This window comes from Ictidomys tridecemlineatus, chromosome 6, assembly GCF_052094955.1.
Source record: "Ictidomys tridecemlineatus isolate mIctTri1 chromosome 6, mIctTri1.hap1, whole genome shotgun sequence".
NCBI lineage: Eukaryota > Metazoa > Chordata > Mammalia > Rodentia > Sciuridae > Ictidomys > Ictidomys tridecemlineatus.
In genome coordinates, this window is record NC_135482.1 from 76,687,816 (window position 1) to 76,703,226 (window position 15,411).

A 15,411-nucleotide genomic window follows, 5' to 3' on the forward strand; every position below is an offset into this window, starting at 1 on the left:
TTATAATAAAATTGAAGAAAGAAATCTTCACATATTTACTCTCGATTTAGCTTAGTGAATTGGTGATGGATGCAATGAACTTTATGTTTCCCCTCATCTCCAAAATACTCATATGTTGAAATCCTACCCCTCAATGTGACGGTATTATGATGTGGGACCTTTGAGAATGAACTAAGTGATGAGATGGAGCCTCATGAATGGGATTAGTACCATTATAAACTGGACCTTGGTGAGCTCTCTTGCCCTTTTCACCATCTCAGAATACAAGAGAAGTCTGTAGCCTGCAATCTGGAAGAGGACCCTCACCAGAACCCAACCATGCTGGCACCCTGATCTCAGAATTCCCAAACCCCAGAACTATAAGGAATACATATCTGTTGTTTATAAGACACCCATGCTGTGGTGTTTTGTTACAGCAACCCTAATGGACTGATACAGTGGCCTGAGAATGACATGGCAAAGATCCCTCAAAATTCTTTGGTTAAGGGTTAGATTACTATTAGGGACTGCTGCTATTCTCCCTCCCTCCTTTTCTTGTCCTCCCTGTGCTCCCTTGTAACACATCTTCTTTTAATAACTTGTGATGTGATTTATTTGTCCATGCTATTTTCAGTGCTTTATCCTGAGCCAGCTAAAGCAGAAGGCCAGTTAGGCAGAGGCCCAGAAGATGAATCTGTGGATAGGGAAGATTATCATATAGTTTATCTTCTAAACAGTAAAATTTTGAGAATTGAAAGGGGATATCAAAAGTTGTCATAATTTTATAATTTTTGAAATATCTATTTTTGATCAACAAGTTGGTTTGACTATTTTAGTTGATCTATAATATAATGCCAAAATATTGAATTGGGTGTCAACATACTTTATATACAGAGATATGAAAAATTGTGGTATGTGTATTAAGAACTGTAAAGCAAAAAAAAAAAAAAAAAAACAAAGTACATGTATAAAGGCATAAATTGGCATGAACATACTTTATATTACAGAGATATGAAAAATTGTGCTCTATATTGTAATAAGAATTGTAATGCATTCAACTGTTGTCATGTAAAAAAATTTAAAAAAATAAAATCAATAAAAGATTTAAAAATCTTAAAAAATAATAATAAACAAATAAGCTATATCTGTGTATATTAAAGCAAAATTTTAAAACTTCATGTTGATTTTAGGAACACTAAAAATAACAAAATCAGAATAATTACTTTAGTCACACATTCACACACTATAATCAGTTTCTTAACCATATAGACATATGCCAATAGAGTATCATTAGCATTTTTTCTGAAAAATCTTTTTGTGGGCATAATATTACTTTTTAAACTTTTTTTCTCTGCTGCACTGGGGATGGAACCCAGGACACTTCACCACTGAGCCACATCCTCAGCCTTTTTTATTTGTGACAAGGTATTGCTAAATTACTGATTCTGGTTTTGAACTCTTAATCCTCCTGCCTCAGCCTCCTGAGCCGCTGTGATTACAGGCATGTGCCACCTAAAATTTAATCTTATGTACTATTTCACCTTTCACTCTTAAATTTGTTCAGCTTTTTCTTTGCTTTCATAAGGAATAAATTTCATAAGGATAAATTTTAGTGTATTTCTATTTATAAGTATTTGTTGTTTTTTGTTTGTTTGTTTATTCTTGTAGTGCTGGGGATCAAATCCATGAGCTACACTTTCAGCCCTACTTGCAAGTTTTGTAATTTCAGTACTTAGAATTTGCTAAAAATTTTGGATATTTTGGGGGTGCTTCATTTCTTAAATATTTCTCATTTTAAATACAATGCACTCAGAAAGAACTGGTTTATCAAAAGGTTCAATGACTCAGGGTTTTTTTTGTTTTGTTTTGTTTTTTTGTTTTTTAACAGTTCTTATGAGACTTAGGTATTTTTAACTATTTGACTAATAGTAGTTTTTGTGTTGTTGTTTTGTGGTGCTAGGGTTTGTACCTAAGGCCTTGCACATGCTAAGTACATATTCTACCACTGAGCTACATTCCCACCCCTTAAGAGTTCTTATTTGAATTCAAATAAACCTCAGTAAAATTTTATAGTTTAAACTGTGTATATATAAAATATTTATTAATTTACAGTATAGATTCTATTTTCATTGGTGTATTGTTGCAATTTTAAAAACAATTATGAATTATATTTGTGCCTCAACCAAATCCAAGAACATTTCTAATCCTAGATTTCTTAATTTAATAAGTGTTAAGGTCTGTAAACAAGTCAAAATAACACCTGGTATTTTGCCAGAAAAATGTTAGAGTTCGTAAACAAGTCTGGATGGTGCCTGGCAAAATGCCAGAGGGAGTGGTTTGTGAAGTAACAAAAGTGAGCTATTAAGTGTGGAGATTCCTTATTGGTTGACTGATGTATCTAGTTTATGCTAATTAAGATAAGCTGTGCAAAATGTATAAATAGCTCTGTTGTCCTACAATAAATGGCTTCCATTCCTGCTGTATCAATCTACAGAAGTTATTCGTCACACACACACCCCCCCCCCGCAAATAAGAACACTGTTTTACCATAAAGCTGTATTCCATCAAAGTTTACCTTTCCAATATCAATGAAAACAAAATCATTTTATCTTTGATGCATTTACTTTTTGCTCTGAAATGATAATAATATTTATAATAAGCTGGGTGTGGTGGTGCATGCCTGTAATCCCAGTAACTCAGGAGACTGAAGCAAGAAGATTGTAAGTTTGAGGCCAGCCTCAGCAATAGAGCAAGGCCCTGAGTAACACAGTGAGACCATGTCTCAAAATAAAAAAATGAAAAGGAGTGAGAATGTAGCTCAGTGGTAAAGTTCTCTAAGGTTCAACCCCCAATATGAAGAAGAAGAAGAAGAAAAAGAAAAATAATTAATAGACAATAAAAAATAAAAATTTTATTTGCTTCCATGGATTAATGAAAAAAAATCAATTTAAAAAAGTTTTTAATTTGTTCTTTTTAGTTATACATGACAGTAGAATGTATTTTGACACATCATAGAAAAAAATTAAATGAAATTATTGGAATTAACTTAAATGTCCAAAGACATCAACATAAAATAGATTATTGCTAATTTCTTTCCATTAAGACAGATGGAGTATTAACAAATATCATTTTACTTTTCACATGAGCACAAGAAAACTTAGACTTGAAAGTGAGAAAATTAACTTAGACTGCCATTTGATTTAAATGGAAAGAATGCCTCACAGAGGGTAAGTAAATTCATCTCTGCTTCTGCATGTATTACATGGTTATCCTCAGGCATAGTTGTTTTGTTTTTGTCCTGCTGTGTTGGGGATTGAACCCAGGGCCATATGCAGTCCAAGCAAGTGGTCCACCTCACTGAGCTATAGCCCTTCATTAAGAACTTGTTTTGACTCTCTCCGGGAGTTCATCCATCATCCTCCAACGGTGAGCCTCCTGGGTCCTGCAATGTAGCAGAGCCTGCAGAAACCGGAGCCTGTGAGTTTCTGGAAACCTTCAGGGACACTTCAAATCTACAGAGTAGAAACTATCCTACCTCAGATCCACAAGGCTAGATGGGAAGACACACACACAAAATGAAAAAACAAGGGAATAAAGTGCTCCAAGCAAACCAAGCTGCTCCCATAAGAGAATCCATCGAAGAAATGTCAGAGGAGTTCAGGATGTATTTAGTAAAACTGTTCTACAACTTAAAGAATTATATAAGAGAGCAGGCACAGGAGTTATGCAGTAAAATAAGAGATTCGCTTCAGGAGATGAAGGATCACTTCTGTAAAGATATATCAGAGGTCCTGAAAGAAATAAAGAAGAAATCCTTGAAGTGAAGGAATCACTAAACCAACTTAAAAGTTCAATGGAAAGTATCATCCACAGACAAGACCATTTGGAAGACAGAACCTCAGGCAATGAAGACAAAATATATAATCTTGAAAATAATGACCCCACAGAGAAGATGATAAATTGCTTCACATTCCCTCACCCAGACACCATGCCTGAACAACAACTGCTAAAGCTACTGTGACTACTTCTGGGCTGATAAGAAGGATCCCCAAGGCAATGGCACGGTGGCTGGGTTCGAACTGCTGCTCCAAAAGCAACTGAAGGGCAAACAAATGCAGAAAGAAATGTCTGAATTCGTCCTGGAGAGGATAAAGATTGAAGAAAAATATCCAAAGAACTTGGCTGCACAGGAGGAAGGCTCCTTGGGAGAAGTCTGGGCCCAGGTGAAGAAGAGTCTGGCAAATGAAGCAGAGGTTCATCTCAAGTTCTCTGCCAAGCTTCACAGCGAGGTAGAGAAGCCCCTAATGAACTTTCGTGAGAACTTCAAGAAAGACTTGAAAAAGTGTCACCACCATATCGCTGACCCCCGCAAGCAGCTCACCAGCCGCTACGCATCGGCAGAGAGACCTGGAGATGAAGACCCACCAGCTGAAGATCAAGCTGAGCAACAAGACAGAGGAGGACATCAAGAAGGCACGGAGAAAGTCCACACAGGCTGGCAACGACCTCATGCGCTGTGTGGACCTCTGCAACCAGACTCAGTCTAAGGGTTTGAAGAGATGGTGACCACCACCACTTTGGAGCTGGAGTGGTTGGAGGTGGAGAAGGTGGAGATGGTCCGGGAACATCTGGGTCAGTACACACAGCTGCGGCATGAGACAGACATGTTCAACCAAAGCACAGTCGAGCCTGTGGACCAACTGCTTCGAAAAGTGGACCCGGCCAAAGACAGAGAGCTGTGGGTCAGAGAGCACAAAATGGGCAACATTCCCCCGTGGACATGAGATCTAGACACGCCTGTGCGGCCCCAGGGGTCCTGCCCAGGAGAGGGACTGGGGGTCCTGTGGAGAGGGGGTGGTGGCTCCCGCTGGGTGAAGCTGCCCTCCCACCCACTCTCCTGTCCACTGAGGAGAGAAGAGAGAGCTGGCAATTCCAGAAAGGGTGATCTGGATGGCCCAGCTGGGGAACCCAAATATTCCCAGGCCAAGAAGACAGACCTGCAACCCCGCCCTTGTCTCCAAGACTGAAGCCCCCCCAAACCCTGTGCTGTGCTTGTTGCTTTGGGAACAAACTGAGGCTGGAACTTTGTGGTCCCTGCTGAGTTCCATAAGGGTGGCTGTCACACACTTGTGCCCTTGGATGCCCCAAAGCCCATCCTCCAGCTGGTCCCTTTATCTCCGGGGCTTTGGAAGATCAGGGAAGGGCTGTCTCTGCCTCCGAGCCAATGTCAGGATCAGAATTGTGGATAGAAGGCACCCTCAGCTCAGCCTACATCTAGAATCCTTTACGGCTCTCTATTTTTCTCATTGCATCCTGGGAGCCCAAATCTGGCTCTTTTTGGCCACTTTTCATCCCCCTGGGTCTTAGAAAGGTCTGTTTTCTGTCTTCCCTGACCAACCCTGACCAACCCTGCTCAGAGAGGTTCAGGATGGAACTACCTCATTCCGAAAATTAGCCCCAAGTCAGAGCATTGATTCACAGTTCCTATCAGACCAGGCATCATCTCTGAAGTCTGTGGAAATCCGGATCCCTCCATTCCTCAGCTGCTTTCTCAAGGCACTCCCCACCCCCACCCTGCCACCCCTCCCCAGTCTCACTAGAGGGAGCTTTCCAAAGTTCTCCGCCAGTGAGGCTTCCTTCAGCTGTGTGCATGTCCAAAAGCTTTGAGAGATGGAGATGAGCCAGAAACCACATGGGGTCTGTCTCCCATGGTGTCTTGTCCAATACTGGGCTACCCTGACCCCCGCTTTCCCAGGTGCCCACATGGGGGACTGGTTAGGGTTAGGGTCAACTCCATTTGCTTATGCATGGGTTTGTTTCTTTTATCTTTTTTTTTTTTTAAACAGAGAGTGAGAGACAGAGAGTGAGAGATAATTTTTTTAATATTTATTTTTTTTAGTTTTTCCGCAGGCACAACATCTTTGTTTGTATGTGGTGCTGAGGATGGAACCCAGGCCGCACGCATGCCAGGCAAGCGCGCTACCGCTTGAGCCACATCCCCAGCCCTGCATGATAGGGTTTGGACTGCTGTCCCTTGTATGGGCATTGCAGACTCTCTGGTTGCTATCCAGGCGTGTCCTGCCACTTGGGCCTCCAGCTCCTCTGAACTTTCCAGAGCCCTGAGCCGAGCCCTCGCTTGGTGCCAGCACCTCCTTTCCCTCTGTCCATCTTCCCTGGAGAAGCCTGGGCCAAGTGTGACTCGGGAAGCTTCAGCACCACCCCTGGGTTCAGCCCGCCGCTTTATTTCTCTACTACAGCAAACACCATCTCCCTTTAGCCTGAGGCGGCTGGGAGAAAAAATTGACACAGTGAGCAAGGAACAGCTTCTATCCAGAAACCCCTGCCCTGAGAGCCCACCTTTCCCATTGATGGCTTTTGGCTTGACCCTTCGTCTCCCATGGGGGCAGAATTCTTCCAGCACAATTCACTGATCTTTCCCTCCATTTTACATGCAAATAATGGATGTTAATCTTGAATCTTTCAGCATCTCTTCCATTGAATTAGAATGGCTTTCTCATATTTTATTTTAGAAAGATGTTCAATATACTAAAGCAAACCAGAAAAAAAAAAAAACTTGTTTTAAAAATTATTCTTTCCTGACATAGTGGTGCACACCTGTAATACCAGTGGCTTGGGAGCTGAGGCAGGAGGATCATGAGTTCAAAGTAAGCCTTGGCAACTTAGCAAAACTATGTCTCAAAATAAAAAATAATTTGAAATTTTTTTTTTTTTTTTTTTTTTAAGGGCTGGGGATGAGGGTCAGTGATTGAGCTCCTCTGGATTTATTCCAAAATACAAAACAACAACAAAAAAACACCTCAACTTATTCTTTTTTTTTTTTTTTTTGATGGGGATTGAATCCAGGAGCATTTTTACCACTGAGCCACAGGCCTGACCCTTTTTATTGTTTTTATTTTGAGTTTTTTTTTTTTTTTAATAGAGAGAGTGAGAGAGGAGAGGGAGAGAGAGAGAGAATTTTTAATATTCATTTTTCAGTTCTCAGTGGACACAACATCCTTGTTGGTATGTGGTGCTGAGGATCGAACCCGGGCCGCACGCATGCCAGGTGAGCACGCTACCGCTTGAGCCACATCCCCAGCCCTCCCTAGGTTGCTTTGAGCCTCACTTACTTGCTAAGCTGGCCTCAAACTTGTGATCCTGGGCTGGGGATGTGGCTCAAGCGATAGCGCGATCGCCTGGCATGCATGCGGCCCGGGTTCGATCCTCAGTACCACATACAAACAAAGATATTGTGTCTGCCGAAAACTAATAATTCTCTCTCTCTCTCTCTCTCTCTCTCTCTCTCTCTCTCTCTCTCTCTCTCTCTCTCAAAAAACAAACAAACAAACTTGTGATCCTTGTGTCTCAGCTTCCTCAGTCGCTTGGATTACAGAAATGTGCCACCACACCTGGCAGATGATGTCTTTGATGTTGTTGTTGTTGTGTGTATGGTGCTGGGGATTGAACCCAGGGCTTCCCACATACTAGGCAAGCTCTCTACAAATGGGCTATATCCCCAGCTCCCAGGTGGTGTCTTTCTATATTGTACAGACTGGTCTTGAATTCCTGAGCTCAGGTAATCCTCCGGCTTGAGCTTCCCAGGAAGCTGGGACTACAGGCATATGCCATCACACTCAGCAAAAAGCTTATTAATATTGAAAGACTTTACTGGAAAAATAACATAATAAATAAACTGCTGAAACATAATATAAATATATAATATATAAATATATATTATACATTATCTATAAATATATGCATATTTATATATATATATATGCATATATTTATAGATAATGTATAAATATATCTTTACATGATATATAATAAAATCACTAAAGGACTGGGGAATGAGTTCACTGGTAGGACACTTGCTTAGCATGAGCAAGATTCTGGATGTTTTTGATTCCCAGAACCACCAAAAACATCCATCAAATCCTGAAACTAGAATGTCTGCTTCTCTCCAGAGTCACTCAGTCTATTTTTTCCACTTGTTTCATGTACAACTAACCTGCAATTGGGTGGCCTGGAGACTTTGCACGACTCAGATGAAAGCCTGGGTTCAAGTGGTAAGTGTATCAAGTGGCCAGCAGAATAATATCCCAAACTTGTCATACCATCATCTGAGACCTGAATGAGTTCATTGCCCCCAGCCACCAGTGTTGGATCACACTTTATTTAGAAGCAAGCGCTCTGCCTCTGCCTGCAGTCCTCTAAGAAGGTGGCATTAGGTAATGTCTGGCAGGGATCGGCAATAGGGAGACAGATGATCTCTCACATTTAATGAGAGCCCTATTTCCAGCACAAGTGTCCATGAGATCTTCTGCCAGGAGATCACAGCAGAAGCTATAAGGTCAACTCCAAGCCTACCAGCCCATACCAGTTGACTTTAATAAAACTATTTATAACCACACTTTGTTGAAGTATGTTCTTTTTAAAGGGACAAGGGTAAGGTATGGCTGTCCAAAGTAAACTCCCAGGACCTAGAGATGTAAGGGTTCATGGAATAAGCTATTTATCAGATGTCTTAGGGATGTCTTCCTGGGGTTAAAAGGTACTTTATGGAAATGCTTAAGATGATAGGGTGAGGAGGCTGCAAAGGGTCATGCTCAAGTGATCATAACTAGTATCTTAAGGAGCAGAGATTTGTAAGCAGAAGCCATCTGTTTGACTGAGTGAGTTTGATTTCTCCAAGTAAGGCTTAGGATCTGCTCCAAGCAAATATTGAATACATATTTGAGCAATATTTCTTTGAAAGGAGACCAAATAAGTAGAGTTCCTTCCTCCATGCCTGGTATTAATATTATGAATGCTCTTAAAACTATTCATCTCTCCCGTTGGCATCTCTAGTAATTTCCTCTTACAATACCTCAGTTGTGAAAAGGAAGGCATCTGATTTTCACAAGGAGGTTTTTGCAACACTGGGTGTTAAACCTAGGACTTCACACATACATAGGCTTGCCAAGCTCTCTACAACTGAGCTACATCCCCAGTCCTCTAAATTTTTTTTACTTAGAAGCAGGGTCTTGCTAGATTGCTTAGGATCTTGCTAAGTTGCTGAGACTATCCTTGAGTTTGTGATCCTCCTGCCTTAGCCTCAGAAATTACTGAGATTATAGCTATGTGCCACTGAGCCCAGCACAAGTATTATTATTTGGGGGGGTTGGGGGGATGGGGATTGAACCCAGGGGTGCTCAACCACTGAACTACATCCCCAGTCTTTTTTTGTATTTTATTTAGAGATAGGGTCTCCCTGAGTTCCTAGATGCCTCACTAAGTTGTTGAGACTGGCTTTAAACTCTTTTTTTTTTAATATTTATTTTTTAGTTAGGTGTCTTTATTTTACATTGATGTGGTGCTGAGAATCGAACCCAGTGCCTCATGCATGCTAGGCGAGCGCTCTACCACTGAGCCACAACCCCTGCCCTGGCTTTGAACTCTTGATCCTCTTGCCTCAGCCACCGGGATTATAGGCATGCACCACCATTCTGGGCTACAAGTATTATTATTATTTTTTTAATTGCAAAGGATCTGGAAAGAAGGGGAGATTGAGATGCCAATTTCTCCCCCACCCAAAAAATTTGGGACTAAACCCCAGGCATTCTACCACTGAGCTACATCACCAGCCAGCCCTTTTTATTTTTGTCTGGAGATACGGTTCGCCTAAGATATCCATGCTGGTTTTGAATTTATAATTCTCCTAACTCAAGCTACTGAGTAGCTGAGATTACAAGTGTTTGCCACTATACCTGGTGGCAATGCCAGACTTATCAGGCTTGCATAGATTTCAAATTAGATAAATCACAACTAAATAAAATGTATTTTAAGGCTCAAAGTAACTGTTCAATCAGTAAAATCAATTAGACAACCCTTTACCTTTGGTTGTACAGAATATAGCAAAAATGAGTTTAAGGAGGAGGGATTCAAATCAACTTCATTTTATAAACATTTATGAGCATTTTCTTTTACTGGGGATTGAACCCAGAGGTGCTTAACTAAAATGGAAAAGAACCAGAGTGATGCCATTTTGTTCTCACCTGGATTCATTTTATGCTTACTTAAAATGTTTTCTTTTCAGCCTCCTGACAGCTGTATCTATGTTGACTATTAGATATGGAAAATGACAAACCCCAAAAGTAGTGAGTCCTGAGAAAAAGGGAGTGAGAAGGAAAGCCACACATTGAAAGCATTGATCCTTTCCCGATACATTCTTACCTTGGGCAAGAGGAGTCCATCAAACCTGGAAAGGCAGGGAACAGGCCAAACCACTAATCCTTCTATAAACAAATCTTTTCCAGATACCAATCACTGGCCCTCCATCAGATCCAATAAGATAAATCCCAGAAACTGACCACTGACCCTAGACTCCCTCCCATTTCGTCCCATAAAACAGACCCCAAATTCCTAAACACTAAAACTGACCCCTTCACTGATTGATAGAACCAACTCCAAATTCCTGGGCGCCCAAAGAAAGTTGATATGCTCACTAGGCCACCTCTCAGAATAACCTATATAATCCCAGGGCCTTTCTTTGTTCGAGGGCTCATTTTCCACCAAGAAAGTGGGTCCCACCACAGCATCATTTTGTCCCTGCATCCCCTGCTCCTGTGTAAGACTTTGTTCCTGAATAAAGCACTGAGCTGATTTGTGAATTTTGTGTTTGTCCCATTTTTTTTGCTCTAACATTGACAATACAGTCGGATCTTCCTGTGTCTCTGACTATTGCCCTGATGTGTAACAAAAATGACTCTGAAATGTATGTCTCAACAGGGTCTTATGACCTACATCTGGCTCAACTGTCCTTGTAGTTTTTGTCTTTATAAACTCTGTACTTTCAAAATTCAAGTGCAGGGAGTTCTTTGAGGCATTAGACTGCTCCCGGTCCCTTGCCTAGCTGGCTCATTAAAGGACCTTTATTTCCCCCTTTCATTTTTGGTTAATTAACCATGGTGATCTATAATCCTCATGCACTCTGTAACATAAACACTGAGCCACATCCCCAGCCCTTTTTTACATTTTATTTAGAGACAGGGTCTCGCTGAGTTGCTTAGTGCGTCACTAAATTGCTGAGACTAACTTTGAACTTGCAGTCCTCCTGCCTCAGCCTCCTGAGCTGCTGGGATTAGAGTTATATAGCATGCACTTATGAGCATTTTCTCAAGGTCAAGAGCAAAATAAAAGATGGGCATGGGCTGGGGCTGGGGCTCTGCGGTAGAGCGCTCTCCTAGAATGTGTGAGGCCCTGGGTTTGATCCTCAGCACCACATAAAAATAAATAAATAATAAAGGCACTGTGTCCAACTGCAACAAAAAAATTTAAAAAAAATAAAAAATAAAAGATAAATATGGTTGTGCATATCTGTAATTCCAGGTACTTGGGAGATAGAGACAACAGGATCCAAGTTTGAGACCAGCTTGGACAACCTAGTGATACTCTGTCTCAAAATAAAATAAATAGGGCTGGGGATGTGGCTCAAGCTGTAGCGCACTTGCCTGGCATGCGAGCGGCCCAGGTTCGATCCTCAGCACCACATACAAACAAAGATGTTGTGTCTGCCGATAACTAAAAAATAAATATTAAAAAAAATCTCTCTCTCTCTCACTCTCTCTCTCTCTCTCTTTAAAAAAATAAAATAAAATAAATAAAGCTGGAGATGCAGCTCAGTGGTACAGTGAAAGACCCCAGCCTCAAAGCCTTAAGCTTAATGTTAAGAAATATAACGTTTTGCTCTGCAGTCACAAGATGCTTCCTCCTAACCGCAACCCATGCCCCACACCCCCCATGTTGTAACCCATACGTTAATACCCTCATGTCAAAACCGCAAGATGTCCCAGACAGTTAAGAAACCACGAGATGTTCCAGAGGGGCAGACTTGAGCAAAAGAGGACAAAAATAGGAGCACATGGGTGGGGTCTCCAAACCCACTCTGCCCCCTGTGACCACTTTTAGGGGAGCTTGAGAGGGGGCCAATGAAATAGCTGATACTGTGCCAAGCTGTCATGGGGGGGCCAATGAAATAACTGTTACTGTGCTAAGTTGGAATCTTATCCCTTGCAACCTATAAAAATCCTGTAACCCCGAGCCCATGCATGCAAGCTGCCTAAGCCACGGCTGAGGTTCTGCTTTGCATCCATAGGCGCCTATGTGAATAAATTCCTCCTGCTGATTGCATCCAGTGACTCGCGTGTTCCATTCTGGGTTGGGGTCTCGGGGGTCTTTCATTTGGGGGCTCGTCCGGGATCACCGGAACGACCCAGACCCAAATCCGGAGGACACTCGACTTCACTGGGAGGTAAGCCGGCAAATACGAGCTCTCTGTCTCTATGTTTGTCTCTATGTTTAATGTCTTGCGCAGCGTCTGTATTCTGAAGTCTACGCGTAGCTCAGTATCTGAAGGCAGCTTGAGAAGGAGCTAATTTGAGGTTTAGCTCGGACTTCTCCCCTGCCACCCTGGGAGACGTCCCAGGGATCCGAAGGGTCCATTTTTTCGGGGCCCCCAGTGTTTCTGAAGGATACACTGTCTTTGTAGGCGAAAGAGAAGTACTAACTTCTCCCAAGCCATCTGAATTCGGTTTCTGCCGGCACCGCGCAGCGCTCGTCCCGTTCGGTCTCGTCTTTGTACTACTGTGTCTGTCTGTCTACTTTCTGTCTGAAAGAAATATGGGGAACACCCTAACTACCCCTTTGAGCCTTACTCTAGATCATTGGCAGGACGTCCAAAAGCGCGCAAACAACTTGTCCGTGACGGTCAAAAAGAAGAAATGGAAAACTCTCTGTGCCTCAGAATGGCCTACATTCAATACCAGCTGGCCTCCTGAAGGAACCTTTAACATTGATTCTATCTTACAGGTGAAGTCTCGAATCTTCATCCAAGGTCCTCAGGGACACCCTGATCAAATACCCTATATTATTACTTGGGAAGATTTAGCTTCCACGCCACCCTCCTGGGTAGCTCCTTTCTCTCCTCCTAAGTCTCCTTCTTCTTCTTCTCCCCTCGAGCCCTCTGCCCCTCTCCTTCCAGTTCCTCCTCTTCTACCCCCTCAAACCTCCCAACTTTACCCTGTTCTCGACAAATCTGAAACTTCAACTAAGCCAGGGGCAACACCAAAGAAGGTTTTGCCACCAGAAGACTCAGCCCTAATTGACCTGCTAGCTGATGAGCCTCCTCCTTATCAGCCCCAGCCCTTGCCAGCCCTTGGGTCCAATCCACCTTCCTCGGAGGAAGAAGAAGATGACCAAGAGGGTCCAACAGCCAGTGCTCCCCCAGATCCATCCCCCATGGTGGGACAGCTCCGAGGACGACGGGATCACACTGCACCAGGGGACACTTCTAGAGTTCTCCCCCTGCGGCAAATGGGGGGTCCCAATGGCCAATATCAGTATTGGCCATTCTCAGCCTCTGACCTTTATAACTGGAAAACTCATAATCCTTCCTTTGCTAAAGACCCTGTAACTTTAACCTCTCTGATTGAATCTATTCTAGTGACTCACCAGCCAAGGAGAAACAAAAAGTTCTTTTGGAAGCTCGCAAAAATGTACCAGGGGATGATGGGCGACCTACCCAACTCCCAAATTTGATTAACGAGGCTTTTCCTTTAACCCGGCCAAACTGGGACTATACCACTGAAGCAGGTAGGAACCACCTACGTCTCTATCGCCAGTTACTCATAGCGGGTCTCCAAGGAGCAGGGCGTCGGCCCATTAATTTGGCCCAGGTAAGACAAACTATTCAGGGAGCAGAGGAGAGCCCAACAGCATTTTTAGAAAGACTAAAGGAGGCATATCGGAGGTTCACACCCTTCGATCCTGATAGTGAGGATCAGAAAGAAAATGTCTCTATGACATTTATTTGGCAATCTGCCCCAGACATCAGAACTAAGTTGCAAAGACTGGATAATTTGCAGGATTTCTCTCTAACAGATTTGCTGAAGGAAGCAGAAAAGATATTTAACAAGAGAGAAACTCCAGAGGAACAAAAGAATAGAATCAGGAAGATGCAAGAAGAACGAGACCTTAAGCTTAGAGAAGAGTCAGACAAAAGGGAAAGAGAAAGTGATCGAAAGCGTAACAGGGAACTAAGCAAAATATTGGCCACTGTAGTTCAGGCAGGACGTCAGGGAGACAAAGTAAGTCAGGACAGGGAACGGAGCAGACCCCATGTAGACCGAGACCAATGTGCCTACTGTAAGGAAAAAGGACACTGGGTAAAAGACTGCCCAAAGAGACCCCCCAACCCTAGAAGAGGTGCAAATCGGGCCTCGCAGTTACTAGCATTAGATGAAGACTGAAGGAGTCAGGGCCAGGAACTCCCCCCTGAGCCCCGGGTAACCCTACAAGTAGGGGAGCAACCTGTAACCTTCCTAGTGGATACGGGAGCCCAACACTCAGTGCTGACGCAAGCACCAGGACCCATAAGCCACAGAACAACATGGGTCCAAGGTGCCACCGGGAACAAACCATACCGATGGACTACCGAAAGAGAAGTACACCTTGCCACAGGTAAGGTTTCTCATTCGTTTCTACATGTGCCTGATTGTCCGTATCCACTACTAGGAAGAGACCTGTTAACCAAATTGAGGGCCCAAATTTATTTCAAGGACGGGGGTGTCTCTATTACCGGGCCAAACCAGACCCCCTTGCATGTATTGACTTTCAAACTAGAAGATGAATACAAACTTTTTGATAAGTCCTCACTACCTATTAAAAACATGGACTATTGACTCAGTTCCTACCCGGAGGCCTGGGCAGAAACTGGAGGAATGGGAATAGCTAAACAACAACCTCCCATAGTCATACAGCTAAAAGCCACTGCAACTCCTATTAATATTAAACAATATCCTATGTCAAGGGAGGCCTACCAAGGCATCAAGCCGCATATCAAACGCCTCCTAGATCAAGGCATTCTAACATCTTGCCGGTCGCCCTGGAACACCCCGCTGCTACCGGTCAAAAAGCCAGGGACTAATGATTATCGACCGGTTCAGGACTTAAGGAAAGTTAACAAAAGGGTAGAAGACATTCACCCCACAGTGCCAAATCCCTACAATCTCCTCAGCACCTTGCCTCCGACCCATACCTGGTATACTGTTTTGGACCTAAAAGATGCCTTTTTCTGCCTAAGACTGTCTCCCCAAAGTCAGGCCCTTTTTGCATTCGAATGGAAAGATCCCGAGGAAAGGGTTTCTGGACAGCTGACTTGGACGAGACTACCACAAGGATTTAAAAACAGCCCAACGCTCTTTGATGAGGCTCTGCACCAGGACTTGGCTGAATTTCGGGTAAGACACCCTTCCTTAATTATGCTTCAATATGTGGATGATATCTTGTTGGCTGCAACCTCCAAAGAAGACTGCCTAACAGGTACGAAAGAATTGTTGCAAACCTTGGGACTACTGGGGTACAGGGCATCAGCAAAGAAGGCCCAAATCTGTC

At 42.9% G+C, this 15,411-nt stretch overlaps 1 protein-coding gene and 1 pseudogene across 1 annotated transcript; both read left to right on the plus strand.

Moving 5' to 3' along the window:
• The first annotated feature begins 3,832 nt into the window (after positions 1-3,832).
• On the plus strand, positions 3,833-4,763 carry LOC101959448 (growth arrest-specific protein 7 pseudogene; annotated as a pseudogene).
• A 7,876-nt stretch (positions 4,764-12,639) lies between these two features.
• On the plus strand, positions 12,640-14,019 carry LOC144364878 (uncharacterized). Its single transcript, XM_078014923.1, has one exon. It carries the CDS (start codon positions 12,640-12,642, stop codon positions 13,555-13,557), a length of 918 nt encoding a protein of 305 aa, XP_077871049.1. The 3' UTR covers positions 13,558-14,019.
• Positions 14,020-15,411: the final 1,392 nt, after the last annotated feature.